Genomic DNA, 25,122 nt, shown 5'->3' with positions numbered 1-25,122 from the left:
AACTCTAAAACTATAAGTGGTATCAACATGAAACTTTGTAGGTAGAAATATCTAATCGAGTAGGTTTTCAGTGCACAAGTACCATAACTCTGCCTTGCCTAATTTTTGAATTATTCCCCTTTGTTTATTTTTACACTTTGAACTTTGTCCAGGACATAACTGTAAAACTATAAGAGGTATCAACATGAAACTTTGTAGGTGGATAGATCTCATTGAGTAGGTGTGCAGTGCACAAGAACTGTAACTCTGCCTTGTCTAATTTTTTAATTATCCCCCTTTGTTTATTTTCACACTTTGAACTTTGTCCAGGACATAACTCTAAAACCATAAGAGGTATCAACATGAAAATTTGTAGGTAGATAGATCTCATTAAGTAGGTTTGCAGTGCACAAGAACTGTAACACTGTCTTGCCTACTTTTGGAGTTATTGCCCTTTGTTCATTTTGATACTTTGAACTTTGTCCGGGACATTACTCTAAAATTATAAGAGATATATCAACATGAAATTTTGTAGATAGATAGGTCTCATTGGGTGGAAGTGCAGTGCTTAAGAATCATTACTCTGCCTTGCCTTATTTTGAAGTTATTGCCCTTTGTTTATTTTTACTTTTTGACTTTTGTCCGGGACATAACTTTAAAACTATTAGAGATATCAACATGAAACTTTGTAGGTAGCTAGATATAATTGTATAGAACTGCAATGCTTAAAGAACCTAAACAAAGCCTGGTCTAATTTTGGAGTTATTGCCCTTTGTTCATTTTTACACTTTGAATTTTACCCGGGACATAACTCTGATATCATCAGGAAACTTTATAGATAGATAGATCTCATTGAATAGAAGTGCAGTGCAAAAAAACATAACTCCGCCTTGCCTAATTTTGGAGTTTTTGCCCTTTGTTCATTTTTTTTATACTTTCCTGTGTCCAGAACCTTCCCGGGGAGCATCACCCGGTTCAACCGGTTCTTGTTTGACTTTTTTTAACTGCCACACCATGTTCATGAAACATCAAGTCAATGTTTTTTGGGTTGAAGGGGGAAATTTTTTTTACATCTTTTGGGTTTTTGGTTTTTCCCAATTTCCGGGAGTGGAAAATTATTTTCATATAATCCGAGGAAAAAATTACCCCCCAATTGGCTTTAATTTTTAAATTAAACATTTGGGGTGTCAGCCATGCTTTTTAATGGGAAACCTACAGAAAAATTTTTTAACGGTTTTTTTTAAATGCTTTGGTTTGGAAGGCAAAACATGAATGTACAGCTTTGTGGGGTTAAGGGGGTAAAAGGGGAAACCCTCTTTTAAAAAAAAATTTCCCAAAACCATATTTTTAAAACACAAAGGGCCCCTTTTTTTACACTTTAAACCCCCTTTAAAACCCAATTAACAGAAATGCTGGGGAACAAAAATCCTTTCACCCAAAAAATCACCCAGTGTAAAGGTTAACCATTCCAAGGAATAGATTTTAAAAGGATATACAATGTATGGGATTTCACTTACCATCTCAAAAAAAAAAAGATGACATGGATAAACGAAGCACTGCTTTTATTTGTACAGCCAGCAAATAATGCAAGGGAACTAACTCACCACTGCACAGTTTCATTATTACCTCAAAAGTTGTCTATCTTCTAACAGATAAAAATAATTTCTTGATATTAATACAAGAACACTTAAAAGTAAAAAAATCTTTTAAAATATAAATCTTTTTAAGATAAATTTTATCTACCAGTAATCACAAATGCAGTCCCATCAGGCTATTTTAATGGCTGCTAAATTTTTGCTTTTTATACTGAATGAAGTTTTTTTCAAATGACAATGAAGAGTTCCAAATTCAAATCAGCCAAAAAGTTCTTGGAACTTAATCACTTTTGGTTCTGCTTCCTGGAACTTGAACTAGTACTAGTGTCGGGTGGAGACACAACCATGACCTAAATAGGGCTCAAATAAATGATCTGACTTGAGAGGAGACCTTAACCACAAAGCTTCAAATAGATACATTTGATTATTTTAATTACCTACCCCAAGTTATATCTCAGACTTTTTTTCAAAATTTTCTTCCACAAAAGTTCATTCGGGTAAATAAATACAAACAAAATAATACAAATGCAACCTTTATTATTAAACTTGAAAACTATATTCTTTCTTTTTTCTAATTTCATTCAGCATATCTACAATGTTTATTTAAGTTATTAAAAATTCAATTGACTGATACAAATGAAGGAAAATGAATTTTACATAGAACTAAATACAAAACAACCCTGCAACATTGATTCACTTAACAAAACTTTTGAAGTGTCATACTTAACATCATATAAGGATAATGTTTGTTATCATACTATTTAATATTGTATTAAAGGAACTCTACTGAGGTCCAAAAACCTACAAACATAAAATTTGAAACTCTTACATAGATCAGCTGGGGCACTTAAAACAGCAAGATATGCAATAGATTATTAAGAAATTTACTCAGAAATAGTGCTCTTCAAATTTGGGTCATGTTGAACAATTTGAATAGTTTCTGGAAAATCGGAGTGAGCGAACGCTCTTAAATTTTGTAAACAAGTTATTAGCCTAGACCTACATCAAATGGAGCATTAATTTCTAAAAATTATTTCCAGTCCTGTCATGTTAAAAAACTCAGTTGAGTCCCTTTAACAACATTCAATAAACAAAATTTAACAATTGTTTTAAAGGTATTAATCTATTCTTGGAATACCAATATAATTAATCCACCAGTACAAATCTGTGCAGTCTAACTGCTTTGTTTCAACATTAAATATCTCCAAATAAAGTTCTCGGACACAAGTTGTGTCAGGATTCATCTGTGTAAGATTTTATATAAATAGGTTTAGACTGTTCCAGTTTTCTCTTCTGGGCTTTTAACCTCTTGTCCTTCGGTGAATGTAAAACATGTTGTGGTAAATGTACCTGAAAACATTCAACATGATCTTCTGTTGTATTAAACAAAAAGAATACTTAAAGAGTAACAAGGGCAACATTGTCACAAAATACGCCCGTCACAAAAACTTTTGCCAGAGATGTGGGCATTAAAGAAATGCATATAGGAGAATATCGGGACAATATCTGGATATTTTACATCTCTAGTGACCTTGAAAATATTAACCTAAATTACATGTGTCACACTTGTAGTCATGATAGTTATCATTTGTGTTACAATCAATCAATAAATAATGACTAAATGGTCGCCGTACACAAACTTTTGACCTCTCTATGTGACCTAGACTTTGGTAGCAGGGACCTGGATTATGTGCGCAATACTTAAGCTTCACAATGGCAGTCATGATAATGGCCATTAATTTTGTGTTTTAATCCCTCAATAAATGATGACTTAAATTTTTAATGGTCTGAATACACATTTTCATATTTTTATCTGAACTTTGACCCCTATATGTGACCTTGACCTTGGCCACAGGCACTTGAATTTTGCATGCGACACTTAGCCTTACCATGGTGAACATTTGTGCCAAGTTATATTGAAATCCCTCTATGCATGTAGAAGTTTTGCTCAGGACAAGACTTTTTCAATGACCACTAAGTGTGAGCTAGACCTTTCACCTAGCGACCTAGTTCATGCGCATGACACTGCTTCTCATAGTGGTGTTGAAGTTTCATTAGAATCCCTCCATATGTGTAGGAGATATGCTCTGGACAAAATATTAGTGTCAGACTTTGACCTTGCATATATTAACATAAATTACATGTTTCACACCCACAGTCATGATAATGACCATTTGAATTTCAATCCCTCAATAAATGATGACTAAATGGTCCGAATACACATTTTCATATTTAATTTTTATCTGAACTTTGACCCCTATATGTGACCTTGACCTTGGCAGCAGGGACCTAAATATTGCACAGGACATTTCACCTCACAATGGTGAACATTTGTGCCAAGTTATATTGAAATCCCTATATGCATGTAGAAGTTTGCTCCGAACAGCGTTTTTCAATGACCTCTAAGTCACATAGTAAGTGTGACGTTTACCTTTGACCTACAGACCTGGTTCATGCACATGACACTGCTTCTCATAGTGGTGAACATTTCTATGAAGTTTCATTAAAATTCCTCAATGCATGTATGAGATATGCTCCAAGCAAAATTGGATGCCGCCCGTCCGCTATTACGACCCGTTTTTCAAACAGGCATATAAAGATGCAAAGCTTTAACACTGGGAGAAAACTATTGTCTATAAAATAATGATTATTATCTTATATATGCAATTTGGTTGTCCATCTTTCAATCTGAACATAACCAATCATCATTTTTAGTAACAATGTCAATCTATGTTATGACTGAATAGAAAACAGTGCAGACCATATTAAAACATCATGCGGGCAATTTCTCAGCAAGTCACAGAATTTCTAAATTTCTTAATTAGCCGCAAGAGACAAATGACCATTAGCCTTAATGTCAAAGATGAATGTTCATAGATGAGCCGCGCCATGACAAAACCAACATAATGGGTTTGCGACCCATGGATCCAGACCAGCCTGCATCCGCGCAGTCTCAGGATCCATGCTGTTCGCTTACAGACCCTGTAACAAGTAGAGAAACTGATAGCGAACAGCATGGATCCTGATAAGACTGCGCGGATGCGCAGGCTGGTCTGGATCCATGCTGGTCTCAAACCCATTATGTTGGATTTGTCATGGCATGGCTCAGATATTTCTCCGTGCCCAAGTATCGAATAGGCAGCGCTTGTATTACAAATCTGATACACTATCTAATGAACTTAGCATCAAACTATAGATACAATGTGATTAAGCATCTTTTTACAACTTGAAAATTAATGTATGAAATAAGTAACTTACAGGTCTTGGATAGGGAGTCTTATAGTGCAATGCTGAAACGTAATAAAAAAATAATTAAGATTTATTTCTTACATTTTCTTGCATAATATGATTTTATTCAACTTGCTCAATAAATTTAGTATTGAATCTACATGAATAATATTTTCTATTTATCATACATCTAAAATAAGAACGGTCAACAGTTAAAAAAAAAGTTTTTTGATGGACCTCTGGTGCAATGCTTACTTTAGCCTGCTTTAATAAACACTATGTTTGCATAACGTCACGGCGATGTGTTATTCCACTAGTGTCATATCGTTTTTGTATTTTCTGATCGCAAGATCAGTAAATACATAGCTAACATCCACGGTCTAACACAAAATTTCCTTACAGACCTAACAACGCAAATTAGTTCTCACTCAAAACTGCTTAAAAACCAGCAATTTAAAAGAAAGAATAATTTTTAATGTAGGCATCGAATTACAGCGCATTAAAAGTTTAGATTAGTCAATAGAAATATGAGGTTACAATCACAAATTTCGCAGATGAATATCTTTTTTACCCAATGAAAACTGTTCGGCTATTTCTGTAAAGCTTCGGATTATCATGAATGCACTCGGATGAATATCATTTTAATCAATGAAAATGCTATTTTTAGCTATGTCGATCCAGAGCGTAGTACACAAATAAATCTGACTGTCGAGTAGTGGAATATATACATGTCAGACTGTTTTGGCGAGAAGATTTTCGCTAAATTATTTTCATCAGTGTTAAGCAGGTTTATCGTGGAAAAAATACCTCGAAATTAATAAGGATTACAAACACGAAATGGAAATTCTCAATTTAGAATTACATAATGTATTCATTTTTATTCAAGGTACATACTTATTAACTTCACCGTAGTCTTGCAAAATTCCATATGTATCAATCTCAAACTGTTATAGAAAAAAATCTAAACACTGTCGCTGTATAAGATGAATTATAGTATATAAAAATAAACTTACACAGGAAAATAATTACAGATAGTCTTGCAAAGATCAGAAAATACCATAGAGCTGCAGCCCTTTGATTTAATAAATGGTTTATTACACTCTTGTGCCACTCTGGTTTATGTCATAAATTAAATTTTCTAACAGATGACAAGTAAGATATCTGACAATTGCCATACCCAATTCTAATCTGGTTTGACCTTCTTTTAAATGCTGCTTTATTTCTTCTACATCTGTTATCTGAAAAACAAACATTTTTTTGACATTTGAGCTGCGTCACGACAAAACCAACATAATGGGTTTGCGGATGCACAGGCTGGTCTGGATCCATGCTGGTTGCAAACGCACTATGATGGTTTTGTCATGATGCGGCTCATTTATTTAACAATACTGCATGTTTGTAATCTTGATTCTAATTGGTCAAAATGATATTTATATCATCTAAATACAAAACTTTTTTTTAAACTTTATCTAAATTAAAGATAGCACAGAGCAATATTGGAACTTTATAAAAGATTTTAATAAATATGGCCAAATATGGTTTTACAAATGTTTGTATGCTATATAACCTGAGCTGCTAGATATCTAAGCACACAACCATTTTCACTTGGTCATATAACCAGTTAACAATTTATGTCACAAATGCTGTAATAATTATTACTGCAGTATTGATTTTTGTTGAATAATCATAAAACACTGCAACCCTATTTTGACGATGACCTCATGTGCCTATCAGTGAATTATTACAGGCACAGACGAACTTCACAGTAGAACCACTGATGCTCTGTAAGCTAGCTCTAATGCCACTCGTATTCCATCTCTGTAACACTGGTTCACTAGGTTTAGTGATTTACTTGCAGAGAATAAAATTAAAATAATAGTGCAAAACCATGCTTCATTCAATTGACAATGCATTTAAGTATGTGACTTAAATAAGTTTAAATTGTTGCAAAACCGAACCTTAAATTACACCAAATAAAATACTTAAATGTTTACCGATTTATTTCGTTTAAAAAGTCTTCTTGCTTCATCCCTTATATAAATTCTTTCTTTACCATCACTGCCAGGATTACCGAGTGAAGATTCCCATTTATATGACAGTCTGATAAGTTTACGATATAAACTCAACACTTCATTCCTCAAAGACATATTCAGTTGTGGATGAATAAAGTCACATACTTGTGTTTCCAGTTTTCAGTACTTGTTCAGGCCTGAAATATTTCAAAAGATATGGAAATTAACATGACTGTATTAAAGATTTTGTACAATTGATGCAATTCCATCACATTCCCCAAGTCTGAAGTTCTTAGCTGTAGGTTTTAAATACAAGAAACAGTTCACTGGATTATAAACAAGGTCAAAACTCCATGGCATATCTATTGTTTAAAAGGTCCAAAGTTCTAAGCTGTAGGTTTTAAATAAAAGAAACAGTTCACTAGCTTGTACTGTATACTAGGTCAAAACTCCATGGCAAAATCTATGCTCTGTGCATAGATATTTTAACCATATAAGACTATGTAAACTTGCCATTTTAGACCCCTGTGGCATGATTTTTTAGACCCCTATGGCATGATTAAATAATGTAACTTTTGTAGAGGATCCCAAGGTGATGCCTAATATCTAAGCTCTGGGCATTGTAAGGTGAAAATTTTTAAAGATTCCAATTTTCAATTACAGTATTCTTTTTAAATTTCAACTATCGTGACTTACTAACAATGTATGCATCAGACTTGAACCAACTTTATTGTGGACAAACCAGATATCAAACCTCTATCATATATTTTCCACTAAAATGACTGGCACATTTTCCACCAGATTGAACTATATGACTTAACACTTAACAGCAGCCAACTTATATCAACTACCTGATGATTGACTGAAAGACAGAAAGCTGCCCGGGGCCACTCTGCTCCAGCCTCGATCTGTTATGTATCATGCATGCATGTTATTTAAAATTTAATTTGAATAGGAAATTTTAGAAAATGTGTGGATAAATTCCATTCTCAGTTGTTGGAATTTGATTTCAGGTTTTCCCTGTTTTCTGACTGATCATGCCATAATCAGATAATTTCCCCAGGTTGTTTTTAGATCTAACAGTTTATTTAAAGTTGAAAAAAAATCACTGAACATTTAGTTATATTCAAGTTTATTGAGGTCGAAATGATTTGCCAACAGAAACAACTTCAAGAATCATGTCAAGGTGCTATCTACTTTTACTTTTTACTTTATCCAGCGTAGGGTCGCGAGATCAGAAATCTCTTATAACCCCCTCGAGGTCTGACACCCAATGATTATTATCCGGTATAACAGTATATAATTTGTTTTTCATAACCTTATCGAGTCTGTTTTTTAGCGAATTCAGCCTTGGTGAACATACTACAGTATCTGGTAATTTATTCCATTCTGGTATTACTCTTAATGAGAAAAAATGTTTTCTTAATTCCTTTTTACATGATTTTATTTTCAACTTCATGGAATTTCCTCTGATGTGATGATTATCAAGTTGTGCTTTTTCAAAAAATACATTATAATCTATATCTTCCTTCCCATTTAATAATTTCCATGCTTGTATGATATCACCTCTAAATCTTCTGTAAGCCAAAGTAGGAATTTCCAAAATTTTTAATCTTTCTACATACGATAAATTTCTAATACATTGAACCATTTTTGTTGCTCTTTTTTGAACTCTTTCGATTGCTTCAATATCTTTTTTAAATCTTGGACTCCAAATAATATTTCCATATTCAAGGTGTGGTCTTATAAGTGTTTTATAAAGTTTCCGAAATTGCTTGATATTAACATGTAAGAAGGTATTTCTGACCAATCCAGTTATTTTATTTGCTTTATTGATACAATTACTTATGTGATGTCGAAATTTCAAATCTTTATCATATAATATACCTAAATCTCTTTCTTCCTCACTAGACCTCAATTGTTTAGTTGTAAAGACTAAGGCAGCACACCACACTAAATGAAGCCGCAGCTTCGAATGGCCAGGGAGGATTTCATGGATATAGTGACTATTGTGGATTTAAATGACTGGTTGTCTTTAAAATGCATTTTCAGCATGAAATTTGTTTTTGTGACATGTAATATGATCATTGGCAAATTCGAAAACATGGTTTAGAAATCACATGCTGATAATAATAATTGATGTCAAGGTCGCCATTGTTTGTAAACATTGCTTTTAAACAGCAGATGCTCGGTGGAAAACAAGTAATTTTACAGGGGGGTACAAACTTTCAGCAATAGCAAAAAAATCTACAAGGCCAAGCACCTATTTCTTTGTGATATTTTGCATGCATAGGGAGTTGCTAAAGCAGTGACAGAGTTTTTGTAGACCGTATATTTGCAGGTATTTTTTGCCGGAGGGACGAAAAATGTTGTTTTGGGTCTCGGACCACTATAGATTTTTGGCTTTTTTACGGAATGAATTGGCATTTTTTTTAACTGCCTGACTGTTGCACATGGAGATGATTTCATTACAGATTTGCAATGGTATGACATATAATTATGTTCTTAACAAAATGTGTTTTCTTTTTCCAGGTTGTGTAGTTTGAGATCAGATTTATCAGACATATTGCTTGTAGGACATTGACGGCAGAAACTTGAAATTTAGTGTGGAGTGCTACCTAAAGTCACTTTTCATAAAATATTGATTTTCCGTGTTATTGTGTCCATCTACAAGAAAATGAGGGAAAGAATTGTCATTTTATCAAAAAGTGACAATCAACTAGAATTTAAGAAGCATATTGGTTTAAAATGGTTACTTAATGTATATTCCAATATCAATGGTTTACCACCTCTTTGAAAAAAAATAGTTGGTTTCTTGCTATCTACTAGATGCCATTTGAGCGATGATCACAATTATATAAATTCATGCACCGTATACTTGTATGGTTAAACACCACTAATTTGAATGAAATTTCGACGCAGAGTTGTCGTTCGTGCTAATATGAAACATGCGTATTGAAACGTCACTCATCCAGATGAACCACGATTTTTATATAAAAATGTACAAGTAGGCTTCTTCCTCTCCTTCTACAATAATGACTACGTTCTTTTATGACAGTTATGGCCATACGTGCAGGTTAGAATTGTGTGATAGACCGCGGATTCGTGGATAGACGCTACTCAATCCACTGGTAAAATCTATCAACCGTAATAAAAAAGTGCAAAAACTGACACCTTAAGTCCTTAAGACTTAAATACATACAGACAAAACTGTTGTGCAGAAGGTACAAATCAGTATCATATACTGGTAAAATATTAGTAAAAAGGTAGGTCCCTCAAGCACAATGGTAAAGAACTCTAAGTATGTGACATTAATTGTTGAACCGAACTTTAATAGCAATGTCTTCTTACTTATTGCATGCAATTACTAAAATTTTAATATATTTTCAAATTTTTATGTTTTTGGATTCCGCCATTCTCTTCTGAATACATGTAAATAATTTCCTACCCAAACTATTGCGTTGGCGACACTTAAATTTGTTTCTAAATTGCAATAACTAGATTGTAAAAATAACACTTAAAATTTATCGAAATTACATACTTGAATATTTTATTGAAATTAGAATGAAAAATAAAATAATGCCTTTCAACATACTAATCATTACTTGATGTACATATTTTACAAAAGTGTGCATATCCCTTTGTTTCCGAGAGTTACCCTGATAAAACTAATTTTTTCAAACTTCAGGAAAAGGGATACTTTGTTAAATATTATGTATAGACGCTTTGACATTCAATTTGGTTAAGATTTTATCTTATTTTCAATACTAGTAAAATATTCAGGTAAGGAATTACGAAAAGCGATGTTAACTATCTCTTAATTAAAATAATTTAGTTACTATATAAGTATAATCAATGAAATGTATATATATTTTGGTAGGAAATATATAATTTGCTTTTAATTGCCTTATATGATAAGACATCGTTGAATAGTCTAAAAATAGATGACGATTAATAATCATTTGTCCATTCATTTGGTGCTTTATAATTATTATACAAGATGACCATAAAGGCCTAGATCGCTCATCTGAGACCCAATGCTATAAAGGACATAGCTCTTTAATGCAGATGTAAGTATTTATATTAGATTTGGATCCCAGTTGCATGATATTTCAGATATTTGCAGTGGTCTGCCAATATAAATTCTAAATACATGAATCTGAGGTTTGCGCCTTGAGGTTCTCACAAGAAAATATACACGTGTTTCCAATTTAACGCCTTAACAAGTGATGTGACCCCTGGAGCTAGCCCAATAGCAATCTCTGTTTGCATTTTGGATGGTTATTTTTTAATGCCTTCTTATGACTTTGATCTGTCCCCACTTTATGTATTCCTCCACCAATAAAGCTGGAAAGTCGAATTGTACTGTATTAGTGGGACGTTAAACCCAACAAAAAAGTAACCACCGAGCAAATTCTTTAAATGTTATATGCCAAAAACAAAACTCAATGCCTCAAGTTTTGTTATCGTTGTTCTATTAGGATATGTGATTACTTTTGTCTTGACTCAGAATGCCTGCAATACTACACCCGACACATCCATATACAGTTCAAGATGATTAGGTTCATCACTTTAATTCTGACAAATTTGCCAATTTGTTGGTTTTGCAGCCATTGTTGTAACTTCAACTGTTGCCGTATCCGCTGAAAGTCCTGGGTCTGAGAGTATATATCTGTCCATAGAACTTAAATTTATTCATTTGGAACATTGTTTTAGTTAATTCAATAAAGTTGTTTCTTCAGGGTATCTATCATGAAATATGAAATTTGACAGTCGTTTAGGTTTCCTTACTCTTCACGTCAGTGTTGTAATTTTTTCTGGTCTTTCCTAGCACATCAAGCATCGAAAACTGTATACCTATCACAAGTTCGTATACACGAGTACGTAACTTATGATAGGAATAAGTTGTGATTACTCTAGCTCATACCTATAGTTAAATTACAAAGATGTGTATTAATGAGTTAATGAACAGCATATTTAAATTAAAAAAAGTTAAATGGCCGAGACGTTTAAAAAGAGTACTGTCTCTTATAACAGGACAATTGATTATATATTATCATCGTATTTTTTACCGAAAAGATTCTTTTTAAAGCAATGTCAGGAACGTAGTTACCGCTATTCAATGTGGTCTGTGTTTATTTATGTGTGAAGGAGACTAATTTTATCAGTTATACGTACAATGGAATGCCAAATTCGTAAAAAACAAGATTGTTATAGCAGAGACGTATATAACACGCGTGCCTGCTAAACTTAAAACTTGTAGCAAGTAAAACTTATTAACCAGATATCAAAATCATTAAAATAATACATTTTCTGAAAGCTTATGCATTTTTCTATGGCTGCAGGTAAAAATATTTACAGTTCCCAATTAAATAAATGTTACATCAATTTTTAAAGAGAACTACTTAATAATTTTTGTTACAAAAACTATTCATATGACAAAAAACTGGCTCAGTGGGTATGTTTTGCCATGTTTTTCTAAGTAAAAGGCATGGAAAGTTACCAATATTTTAACATGCAGCAATAGATAAAAGATTTACCTTTCAAATGGTATATAGTATTATAGGATCAAATATACATCCATAAAGTTTTGTTTGCTACAAAATACCTAATTTTTCACTATTTGATAGGCATGAGTGATATTGCAATGGCGTATATAGGAGCTGCTTATCTCTGTTATCTATGTCTCTGGTTTTAGCAGTCATTTTGTGTGTGTATTTGGGGTTTGTTTACCCTCGCCATCCGAAAGAGACCATATGGGCGAGCGTATACCTAAATATAGGGGATCTGATGTTTATTTACTAATTGTTATATCAGTACATGTGTTATGAGCATACCATATATATCTCCAGTAACAGGGCCGTCTGAAGATACGTACGACATGTGTCATGGGAGAAAGATGGGATTAATAGAATCTATCATTGGGTTTGATAGAGGATAGGGAAATCCCAACGGGGTCACCGAGAGTTCTCAGAGTGTGCATATATATAATTAAGTAGGCGGAGCTATAGTCTTTAAATACTAACAACACTGAATACATCTGGTAGATGGGCCTCCGTGGCCGAGTGGTTAAGGTCGCTGACTTGAGATCACAGGTCCCTCACCGCTGTAGGTTCGATCCTCACTCGGGTCGAAATCTTTCATGTGAGGAAGCCATCCAGCTGGCTTACGGAAGGTCGGTGGTTCTACCCAGGTGCCCGCTCGTGCCTGAAATAATGCCCGGAGGGGCACCTGGGGTCTTCCTCCACCAATAAAGCTGGAAAAAATCGACGAAAAAATCTCGGCGGGACGCTCTAGGATGGCCCGACTTGAGTGAACGGTCGCCCATATGGGCTTTCCGGCGGCGACCTTAAATAAACGCATTAAAAAAAAACATCTCACTTCCCAGGGAGCGTGCACGTCGCTGAGAAGGCACAGGGCATCGGCAGAAGATTTGAAGACTTGGGACGACGAAGAAAGATCGAAACTTGTGCTGCGGACCAGCTGCCGGTCTCCTGACTAATGCTGAGGAGAGTGGCCCTACAAAGTAGGCGCTTGGGTCGACGAGGACGGTGTGCTAGGGTGCGTTAGCCCCTAGCACGGTTAAACGGCTTGAACGGCAGGCCTTTTGCTGGCGCAAACAGCCCTTTTCAGGGCTACCCTTTCATATTGTCACAGGTTACTGTACATTTAGGTTCTCATTGACCGCCGTGCAGTGACCTACTTTTGGCTCAAAATTCATATCTTTGGCTAATATTCCGTGGAAATTGCATGGAGGTAAATTATCACCACTTTGTGCTTCAAAATTAACTCTTTAAGGACATGACTGGTGACATGTCCGGGGTCCGTACTCGACAGCGCAAACTGCATTTTGTGCCCGAAAGGGCGGATGGACCCTCATTAAGCTTTAACTTCATCATCATCATTACATCTGGTAGCACCCTTCTCACTTCCCCTCGGAGCGTGCACGTCGCTGAGAAGGCACAGGGCATCGGCAGAAGATTTGAAGACTGGGGACGACGAAAAAAGATCGGAACTTGTGCTGCGGACCAGCTGCCGGTGTCCTGACTAATGGCAGGCCTTTTGCTGACACCAACAGCCCTTTTGAGGATTACCCTTTCATATTGTCAGAAGGTTACTGTACATTTAGGTTCTCATGAAACCGCCGTACAGTGACCTACTTAAGTTTTGGCTCAAAATTCATATCTTTGGCTAATACTCCGTGGAAAATGCATGGAGGTAAATTATCATCACTTTGTGCTTCAAAATTAACTCTTTACGGGCATGACTGCCACTGGTGACATGTCCGGGGTCCGTACTCGACAGCGACAGCTGCTTTGTGCCCTTGCGGGCGGATGGACCCTCATTAAGAATTAAGTACATACATACATCTGGTAGTATGCTCGCCCATATGGTCTCTTTTTTGGTGGCGAGGGTAAACAGACCCACACACACACGCGCGCACGCGCGCGCTCACACACACAATACATCTGGTAGTTTTTGCCAGCCCACATAGCTCATTTGGTTAGAGGGCAAGACTTTCGACATTGGGGGTTCGATTCCCGGGCTGGCCAACTATAAAATTACTAATCCGTCTTTCGGATGAGACTTTAAATCGAGGTCCCGTGTAAGAGTGCTAAAACACTTGGCACGTTCAAGAAACAGGAGAAACTTGTGGTATTGGGGCATCTTTCTGTATCTTGCACTATCACCGTGCATATCCAGTAAGGCAGGAATGTGCAATTAACGTAAAAGTAATGTCGAACATGTGCAACGCTATTGTCAAAACGAATAGGACAGTAAGTAAACGAACCATATTTTATTCTAAATCAAATTTTAAGAAATGATTGGCGCATACGGCTGCTACGACATTATTCTTTAATATTTATAATATTATACATTGTATTTTACATTGATGTTTCTTCTTGTTTGTTTCATTTAACGCCTTTTCCCAACAGTATTTCAGATATATAGGCGGGTAGTTTCCTATAGTTACACCAGTACTAGACTACCTTCCTCCGCGCTAAACTATCAAAGCATCTCCCGGGGATGAAACCCACGCCAGAGAGGTAACTGGATTAAAGGTCATCGAGTCTCTAACCCCTCAACCATGGAGGCCGTCTTGATATTTCTTCTAACCAGTATGAACCCACATATGTACAGAAGGGGAGTATATCTCTGAGTAAATGCTTTATCTTATATTTTATATATATATTTCTTCTCAGTAAAGTATATGTACACAAAAAAAATTCTTAGAAAAAATACTTCATCAAATTATTATGTTTCATTTATATATTTCTTCTCTCCATCATGAATTTTCATATGTAGAGTCATCAGAGATTTTACTTTTTTGTAAATTCTTTATCACTTACTACATAGCATTAGATATATATTTCTTCTCTCAAGTTTCAACCAGTTTATGTCTGACCAGTATGAACTTTCATATGTATAGAAAGATTAGTTTTCTGAATAAATGCTTTATCACATATTTCACATTGATATTTCTTCTCTCCAGCATGAATTTTCATATGTTTAGAAAGATTACTTTTCTGGGTAAATGCCTTTTCACATATAGTACATGTATATTTCTTCTCTCCAGTGTGAACTCTCATGTGAAGAGAAAGACTATTTTTATATGTAAATGCCTTATTGCATACATCACATTTATATTTCTCCTCACCTGTGTGAATTGTCATATGTGTTTTTAGGAAATATTTATCCGAATATGCTTTATTACATATATTACATACATACTTCTCACCTGTGTGAATTTTTGTATGTTTAGAAAGGTATCTTTTCTCAGAAAATGCTTTATTACAAACACTACATGTAAAGGTCTTTTCAACAGCATGGACATTCAAATCAGGAAAATGAACTTTCATATGTACAGGAAGATACCTCTTCCCAGGAAATGCTTTATCACACGTATAACATTTATATTTCTTCTCACCAGTGTGAACTGTCATATGCTTAGAAAGATTAAGATATGCTTTATCACATATATTACACTTATATTTTCTCCTTTCAGTGTGAATTTCTTTATGTCTGGAAAGATAGTCTTTGCTATGAAAAGTTCTGTCACATATATGACATGCATATTTCTCCTCAGTAGTGTGAACTGTCATATGCGCAGAAAGATTACTTTTTTGCCTAAATGCTTTTAAACATATACCACAAGTATGGTTTTTCTCTCCAGTGTGAACTTTCATATGTACTGAAAGTAATTTCTTATGAGTAAATGCTTTATTACATATTTGGCACGTATATTTCCTTTCACCAGTATGAATTGACATATGTGCACGAAGGTTAGTTTTTAATCGAAAAGCTTTACCACATATATCACAATCATATTCCTTCTCACCAGTGTGAATTGTCATATGTGCATTCAGTGTACCTTTATGTGTAAATGCATTTTGACATATATCACATTTATAATTCTTCTCACCAGAGTGAATTTTCATATGTGTATAAAGATTTTTTCTCCTAGTAAAGCTTTTAAGACACACATTGCATTTACAATTCTCACCAGTATGAATTTTCATATGTATATTAAGATTTTTTCTCCTAGTAAAGCCTTTCAGACACACATTGCATTTATAATTCTTCCCATCTGTTTGTATTTCCATATGGTTAGAAAGAGAATTTTTCATAGCAAGTGTATTTTCACAAACGTTGCATTTACAATTTTCTCTTCTGTGAATTGTACATTGTTTTTCCATATTTGTACATATTTGTATCTGATTAATTGCAAACACTCACTCAATCCTTATAAACATGATGGCTTTTCAAGTTTCTCTCTAGATCAAATCATTCTAGTCATCAATAAAACCCTGTAAATAAAAAATAAAGTGTTACACATGAATGTCTTATGTATAAAATTAATATGCTCAAATGATTGCATACATGTATATAAGTCTCATAAAAAGTCTCTCATGCCCTTAACAATTTTAAATTTCATCATTGATTTTTTTCTTTCTTTTTACTAATTCTTTTAATGCAAAAAATAACAAGAGCCACAGCCAAGTGGGGGCAACGCTTGACTTTTTTACTTTTTCTAAAAGCAAACAAATGAACAGATAAAACAAATCTAATTATCTTAAGGAAAAAAGTTTTCCTATAGGTCTGTCTTGTCACACTAAGGGTTGTTGCGGCCAAGTATGAAGACAATACAGCAAGAACTTAAAAAGTTATGATCAAGGTACAAGTTTGAAGACGGCAACACCGCCAGGATTATTACAATACCTTTACTTTTTTTTAAAAAAGTCGAGCCAAAAAAGTTGAGACATTTAGCTCTCTGATCATAGGAAAATTGAGATTTTTGTTTGTTTGTTTTGGGTTTTACGTCACATCGACACAGTATAAGTCATATGGAGACGTTCCAGCTTTACTGGTGGAGGAATACCTCTGGTGCCCTTCTGTGCATTATTTCAGGCACGAAAGGGAAAAATAAGCCACTTTGACAAAATTTCATATATCAACGTCTCTGATGCATTATTATAGACGTTGAAATATGATATTTTTTCAAATAGGCTTATATTAAGTTTTATTTTATACATATGATCAGTACATGTGCTAGGATTGACAAATATACATTTGTTTGGATTTTAAAGGCGTTTTGAGCTCAACACCCCAAGTGTATGTGAATAAATCATGCGTAAAAAACAGGTAGTAAAGTCATATCCAGCAATAGTTAAAACAGGTTTTTATGAGAAAATAATGTTTAACACCTGAAATATTTTCTCTTTTATCATAAATAACCAAAAATATGACTAAAATTGTAATTTCATGAGTTGATTTCAGTAATGAAAAGTTGATTTACCGAAATCAAATTGATTTCAGAATCGTAACGTATTGACGCATTTGTTTTACATAATTTTACATCAAAGGCAAACTGAATCATCTAAAATAAACTTTGAGTCAGTATGGGAAATTCTGTTTAATTATTTTCTATGATAGTTGATACATTTATCACATACCCGTGCCGATTTTGCGACTCATTAAAAATGGTATTGCACAGCCGTGCATATATTTTGACGTGATGTCATTAGTCAGTGTACCCGGTGTCGTACACTTTTTTAAGGAAAAATAAGAAAATTATCTTATGGTTGAAAATTCTTATTTTATTTTGAAAATAATTACACCCTTTGCCCATAAAAACTGATGACCAAAACCTGTCTATCTTAAGTAGGCGCACTTGATTTTAAGCAACAGGAATGGGCCAAATATAATAAATAGTGGACTCGGTTCCGCACACAAGGCCATTTTTATACTGAAAGGTTATTTTACATCTTAAACATGTTTTATAAATTATTTAACATCTCTAAGTCCAGATAAGATATATTTTTTTGCAAATTTTCAGGACTTCAAATAAATTTAATGCATATGTTCTTACTACAGTATACAAACATTTATTTCCAAGCATATATTACGCCTTGTGGGTCTGTCTCTTTTTGTTGTTTATTAATGGTGGTGAATATATATTTTCGTTCCCTGTGTCTCACTGTATAATTAAGACAATGGTTAATTGAAAATAATAAAATCACAATTTAAATAATTTTTATTTATACAGTCAAAGTTGGAATATATACATATACATGTACATGTATTTAAGAACATAATTATAATACAATTACAGATGCATTTCATGTACCAATATTATAAGTAGTACCTTATTGTAGCATTTATATAAAAGTATTAACATGCCCTTAATACAAATACAACAAATATTAAAGAAACATTTAAAACATAATATGAAATCTCTAAATTGTTTTTGGGGAATTAGCTTAAATATGAAAATAAATAATGTTTTGGGGAATTAGAGTTATTTTGAGCATTCACTTGCATGTGAGAAGAACCAAAGGATAAAATCAATGAGCTTTTTAAATTCCTAATTATCAGTTTTTAGCTATTTACATAACTTTCAAAGTTATAAAAATACTTATTAAAATTACAGTTAAATAACATTTTCATAGCTAAATTAAACATTTACAACAATATTACAGAAAACAGTATTTACAAACATTATGCTGAGAAACCAATAAAACTTGATACAAAAATAATAGTAGTAAATATAAAAGACATATACCTGTATAATTAAGACAATGGTTAATTGAAAATAATAAAATCACAATTTAAATAAGTTTTATTTATGCAGTCAAAGTTCGAATATGACTGCATAGTTTGTGTCTTTTCTTATATACAGGTTGGTCCTGCCAATATTTGGTCCTGAAGGGATGAGATTTTTATCACATAAGATCTAACAAAAGAAATAAAATAATTATAACACTTAAACAGAGATAAGCTGAAATGATAGTGTGACTTTGACTATAATTACCTTTTTTTATTCTTGCCTAAGGTTGATAAGGAAATTATCATTAACAATCAATAAAAGAGACAGGAAAATAAGATTTATATTTTTACTACAAGTGTCAGCTTATGTGTCAAATCAAAAAGAGTTCTTTTCAAAATAGATTAATGACTTAAGGGTTAATTGGAGGAAATGATCTTTATCAAAAAGTATACTTCCAAAGTTTGAAATCTCAGCATTACAAAAACACAGTTGAAATAAATAAGTCAAAATATCATAGGTGTACAAATATATGAAATATAAAATTGCAAAATGAAATATGAAATATACATAATTAAAACAACTAATGTAATGTTATGTAATATAAAACATGGGGTGAAATTATTGCTTCATAACACATAGAAGCACACAGGAAACATGTAACAGCAATGGAAACATACATTTTTACAACATGTAGGTAGTAAACACATACATAAAAAATTATTATTGAGAGTTTTTTCATCTATTTAGTTATGATTTGTCCAATTAAGAGCTTGGTATTATTTTCACAAAAGAATCAAGGTGAAATGACTTGATGTTTGGTAGTTGGGAGAAGTTAATTCATGTGAACTAACAGCAAATTTGCCATTACAAAAACATATATTTCTTTTCAAATATATATTTTATAATAATCTTATCATTAAAATAGAAACAAGCAAATTCGTTGAATTTATATCCCCCACCGAGTACTGCTTATTAATAATACAACAAGCAAATTCGTTGAATTTATATCCCCCACCGAGTACTGCTTATTACTAATACAACAAGCAAATTCGTTGAATTTATATCCCCCACCGAGTACTGCTTATTACTAATACAACAAGCAAATTCGTTGAATTTATATCCCCAGCCGAGTACTGGTTATTATTAACACAACAACTGAAGACATAACGCTTTATTTATATATCAATCATGGCATACACAGTAATATTCTTTGAACTTGATAAATATTCAGGGCAATAACAGAGCCATAACTTTGTGTTAAATAGTAAAATCTGGAAATGCCAATGAGATGTATGCATACTACATAACTAATCAAGGGCAATAAATCTGAGTTATAAGTATCTGACTGGAACAAGGCGACTATATGCACATCTCCTCTTAGTATCCCATTAGCCTCTGAGTTAAAGGGTCTGACCGGAACAAGCCAACGATATGGGCATTTCCTCTTGATATTGATGATTCCCATAAAGTTTCGTTGAATTCCAGCCAGTAAGTGCAGAGAACTACTCTGGAAACGATTTTTACTCTTTATGCATATTGCATAACTAATCAAGGGCCATAACTCCGAGTTAAAGAGTCTGACCTGAACAAGCCAACGATATGCGCATCTCCTCTTGGTATTAAAGGTTCCCATAAAGTTTCGTTGAATTCCAGCCAGTAGTTGCAGAGAAGTATTGCGGAAACGATTTTTACTCCATATGCATACTGCATAACTAATCAAGGGCCATAACTCTAAGTTAAAGTGTCTGACCAGAACAAGCCGACGATATGCGCATCTCCTCTTGGTATTGATGATTCCAATAAAGTTTCGTTGAATTCCAGCCAGTAGTTGCAGAGAAGTAGTGCGGAAACGATTTTTACTCTATATGCATACTACATAACTAATCAAGGGCCATAACTCTGAGTTAAAGTGTCTGACCTGAACAAGCCAACGATATGCGCATCTCCTCTTGATATTGATGATTCCCATAAAATTTTGTTGAATTCCAGCCAGTAGTTGCAGAGAACTACTCCGGAAACGATTTTTACTCTATATGCATACTACATAACTAATCAAGGGCCATAACTCTGAGTTAAAGGGTCGGACCGGAACAAGCCGACGATATGCGCATCTCCTCTTAATATTGATGATTCCCATAAAGTTTCGTTGAATTCCAGCCAGTAGTTACAGAGAAGTAGCACGGAAACGAATATTGTTCTATATGCTGCTTATGCATACTGCACAACTAATCAAGGGCCATAACCCTAAGTTAAAGTGCCTGACCATAACAAGGCCATGATATGCGCATCTCCTCTTGGTATTAAAGGTTTCCATTAAGTTTCATTGAATTCCAGCTAGTAGTTGCAGAGAAGTAGCACGGAAACAAATATTGTTCTATGTGCATACTGCATATAAAACTAATCAAGGGCCATAACTCTTGAGTTAAAGTATCTGACCGGAACAAGCTGACAATATGCGCATCTCCTCTCGGTAGTTGCAGAGAAGAAGCGGGGAAATGAATATTGTTCTGTATGTATAATCCATTATAACTAATCAAGGGCCATAACTCTAGAGTTTAATGGTCTGACCGGAACAAGTTGACGATATGCGCATCATTCTCCTCTTGATATTGATGATTCCCATAAAGTTTTGTTGAATTCCAGCCAGTAGTTGCAGAGAACTAATCCGGAACAAAATTCGGACGGATGGATGGACAGAAGGACAATGCCAAAACAATATCCCCCTCCCTATTCCATCAGCGGGGGATAATTAGCATGGTTTAATTGCTGAATAAGTTGTTTTTATGTGTGACCTACACAGCAACGTCCCAGATTATGTCATATGCTGTTGAAAACATGCCAGGTCAGTGAAACACAAATGAAAACTTAATAAATTCATTTGAATTTTCAAGAAAAAATGAAAAATGGGAAAGTGTGCGGGACAGGGTCCTGTGTGGAACCGGGTACACTAACTCTAGCGTTATACAAACATAGTGTAAATATGCGGTAATTGTTAACGTTATACTATAGGGGGGTCAATGAAAAATGACTCTTTATCACTTTAAACGGTCTTTATTTTGGGTATGTGATAATTAGAATATTAAATACACCGATAAACACTTTCAGAACTAGCAGACGACAGGCTATTCATATCAGCAGAATTTCGAGTTAAGATAACGGATTGCGTACCTCACTGTATAAATCGTATGTAAAATTGTCTGACATATGGTAGGTTTAACAGTTAATTAAAATACTTTGAAGTCCAAAGATGTGTTGAATTTTATACTGTGACGAAGCTAAGATCCTAAGCTTTCTATTGGTGTAATACATTTTAAAATCGGACATTTAATCACAACAAACTAGCAGTTTAAAAACAGCTTATTTTGTATTGTTTTAGCATAAGCGATATCGATTTTACTCGAAGATAAGGGAAGCAACTCGTATTTTTTCACTCGATATACCTCGGTTATTTACGTAGATCATATTGAAAGTGTTTATGGGTGTATGGGGGCAGGGGACCTAAAAATGAAAAATTTTGTATTTCAGTGTGACCAGAAACACAATTCCAAATATTTCAAAATCTGTTTCACAGGCAGATAACCAGTTGCACAGCATTATTCAATGATATATGACATACATTGAAGAAAATAATAGTTTGCATGCATTGCTCCTTCAAAAAATGACTACAGCAATTTATATTTACCCCCACCCAGCCAAAATCACACCTAAAATATACCAATATAGGCAATCTTCATGAAGGTGCAGCATACTCCAGAATCCGCCCGATTCCTTTGAAAATATCAGTAACACGCAGTGTAAGCTATGGCATTTTCAGAAATGACAAATAAAGTGTCTGTCATACGTTTAGATTTTTCACAAAATTTATCTGAAATTTCCTACTTGTTTGGCGCCAACTGTCAAAGCTTGATTTTAAACTTTTTCACCTCCATTCGGAGAGACAGAAATACATACAAAGCCACCAAAATGCTTAGTTTCGAGTAAAACCCCCCCAAAAAACCTCATTTCCTACACACAAACAAGAAAGAATTACAATGACAGAGAAATATCAGAAGTTATCAGTACCTTCAAAACACCATGTCTGAGTTATTAAAAAATTTGACGGGGCCATCATTCGAATATGTCCCCTGCCCCCTTAATGGTGTAAGTTCAATACTGAATTTATTTAACTCGTTGAATAATATAATATAATTATTATGCTCGATAGAGGCTCGCATAATATAATTTTATTCAACTTGTGCAATAAATTCAGTATTGAATTTACACTCATTCAATATCCTCTATTTATGGAAACCGATGACGTCCAAGAATTTACATTTAATTTTGACCTTTAAGATTTCTTTAACGGGTGAAATCAGAGACATAGATAATGTTATCTTTGTCTCAGGTGAAATATAAAATTGTTAAAATTTTTAAAAACAAGATATGAGAAAATAAAATTGAAAATATTTACCTTTTAAAACAAATACAAGTCGACTATATTTTTTTTCATGAAAAAATATTTATCTTAAGTAAAGAAATTGCCAATTAACATGATTTCCAAAGGCTGTCTTGACGGTGGGACAGAAAGAAAGTTACATTTTAGTTTCAGATTAATATGATACAAATGGGGTATTTAGTAACAAGGGACATAACTATAAATTGAAGTATCAATAGCCTTCGTACTGAAAATTTTCGTACACGTTTGGACTCTTATTTTCTACTATGATAATAATAATAATAATAATAATAATAATAATAATAATAATAAACTCTTTATTTAACGAAGGTAACTTTATTATTAAGACAATATATCAAAGCATTAGAGACAACACATATATAATGCAAAATCTTATTTTCAACAAGGCCTTCAATAAACCACGGATTTATATTAATATACAAATGTAAATCCGTGAATAAACATAACAATGGACATATTATGAAGTTGAAATCGTGAATTCGTGAATTTGAAATCGTGAATTCATGAAGTTGAAATCGTGAATTCATGAATTAAGTTGAAATCGTGAATTCATTAAGCTGAAATCGTGAATTCGTGAAGTTGAAATCGTGAAGTTAAAATAGTTAAGTTGAAACCGTGAATTTATGAAAATGAAATGTCCCCACCGGTCTTTCGTACGTTTGTGCACTGTGTAATGGCTTCTTTAAACTGATCACCTTGGCAAGTAATATAACTATAGTATTCATTTTACCATTGTTATTTCAAAATATAGCTTTGGCTAACATATTTAGCCGGTTGGACAACGTTTTACCCTCTGACTATAAAAGGAGGTAGCATTTTATGATATGGGATGGTCTCTCCGTCCGCTCATATTTTTAAACGTCTGTCCATCCATACGTCACGTATTCTGTTATTCTTTGACAATAATTTGAGAAGAAATAAGCCTAGATATTTTAAAGGCCCATTAATTATACACAAGAAATGCTTTAATTACATTTCTCAAAACTTTTTCATTTTTGGTGTCCTGTAATAGTTTCCAAAACAACACTCTATGGCAAAGTACCTGAAACATATTTTTTTTGTCAATTGGTACAGTTATCGTGATTAATTAAATATTGTTTACTTTGTTTGCATTTTGCTCCTTTTATGATAAATAATTTCACATTCAACGCTTCTTTCTGCAGGTAATATGTATCAACCATTCTCTAAAACCATTATTTAAACATGTAAAAGCTCATGTTTGCCCTTTCTAAAAATGAAAAAAAAATATTCATTTCTGAGGCATAATGCGCCTTTAAGAAGATGACGTATATCCCAGATTTGATGGAATTCAAACAAACATTCCTACTAAGTTTAAAACAAACAGGCTTATTGTCGCTCAAGATATTGTTCGGACAAGGATTAATACCGTTTCATTTTGACCTTGAACTATGACCTAACCATCTGATTTTCTGGCATTGACTTTTATAATTTTAGATTCGCAATAGACGATAATAAGATAATTTTGAAATTAAAAATCTATTCTTTAAAGACCTTTTCCCGGTAACTTATTTCATAGATAAACAGATGTGTATATTTAAGCGCTACTGGGCCGTAACATATTAATTAACAGGGTGCATATATTGTATACTAGTATACAAGCGGCACTTGGCTGTGATGGGTGCGTTTTTTAAATTTATAACATTACATCAGAAATACGTAAAATTATAATTCAGTTAATAACGAATTTCTTTGAACGTGTTTCACAACTTGTTTTTTTGTGATTTTTTAAATATTTGATAAGCAGAGTATGAATTAAAAAGTATCAAGTTGAAAATATTACTT

At 33.6% G+C, this 25,122-nt stretch overlaps 2 protein-coding genes across 4 annotated transcripts; both read right to left on the bottom strand.

Annotated features, from left to right (window-relative positions):
• Window positions 1–2,094: 2,094 nt before the first annotated feature.
• Window positions 2,095–9,730, bottom strand: LOC132755147 (LYR motif-containing protein 1-like). 3 transcript variants are annotated; one of them, XM_060745953.1, is made up of 5 exons: window positions 9,648–9,730; window positions 6,797–7,011; window positions 5,980–6,040; window positions 4,833–4,864; window positions 2,095–2,924 (listed from the first exon to the last, which is right to left on the bottom strand). In XM_060745953.1, the coding sequence occupies exons 2-5, from the start codon at window positions 6,947–6,949 to the stop codon at window positions 2,808–2,810; spliced, it is 363 nt and encodes a 120-aa protein (XP_060601936.1). In that variant the 5' UTR covers window positions 6,950–7,011; window positions 9,648–9,730; the 3' UTR covers window positions 2,095–2,807. The 3 variants fall into 3 exon arrangements, with proteins under 3 accessions (XP_060601936.1, XP_060601934.1, XP_060601935.1); XM_060745951.1 differs by having other exon boundaries at window positions 9,604–9,704; XM_060745952.1 differs by having other exon boundaries at window positions 9,571–9,689.
• A 4,867-nt stretch (window positions 9,731–14,597) lies between these two features.
• Window positions 14,598–23,471, bottom strand: LOC132755146 (zinc finger protein OZF-like). The gene is made up of 2 exons (XM_060745950.1): window positions 23,314–23,471; window positions 14,598–16,623 (listed from the first exon to the last, which is right to left on the bottom strand). Exon 2 carries the CDS (start codon window positions 16,510–16,512, stop codon window positions 15,211–15,213), a length of 1,302 nt encoding a protein of 433 aa, XP_060601933.1. The 5' UTR covers window positions 16,513–16,623; window positions 23,314–23,471; the 3' UTR covers window positions 14,598–15,210.
• Between the last annotated feature and the right edge of the window lie 1,651 nt (window positions 23,472–25,122).

Source organism: Ruditapes philippinarum, unplaced genomic scaffold, assembly GCF_026571515.1.
Source record: "Ruditapes philippinarum isolate M1 unplaced genomic scaffold, ASM2657151v2 ctg782_1_1_1_1, whole genome shotgun sequence".
Taxonomy (NCBI): Eukaryota; Metazoa; Mollusca; class Bivalvia; order Venerida; family Veneridae; genus Ruditapes; species Ruditapes philippinarum.
Note: the sequence above shows the minus strand (reverse complement) of the source record. Positions and strands in the feature narration are given on the sequence as shown.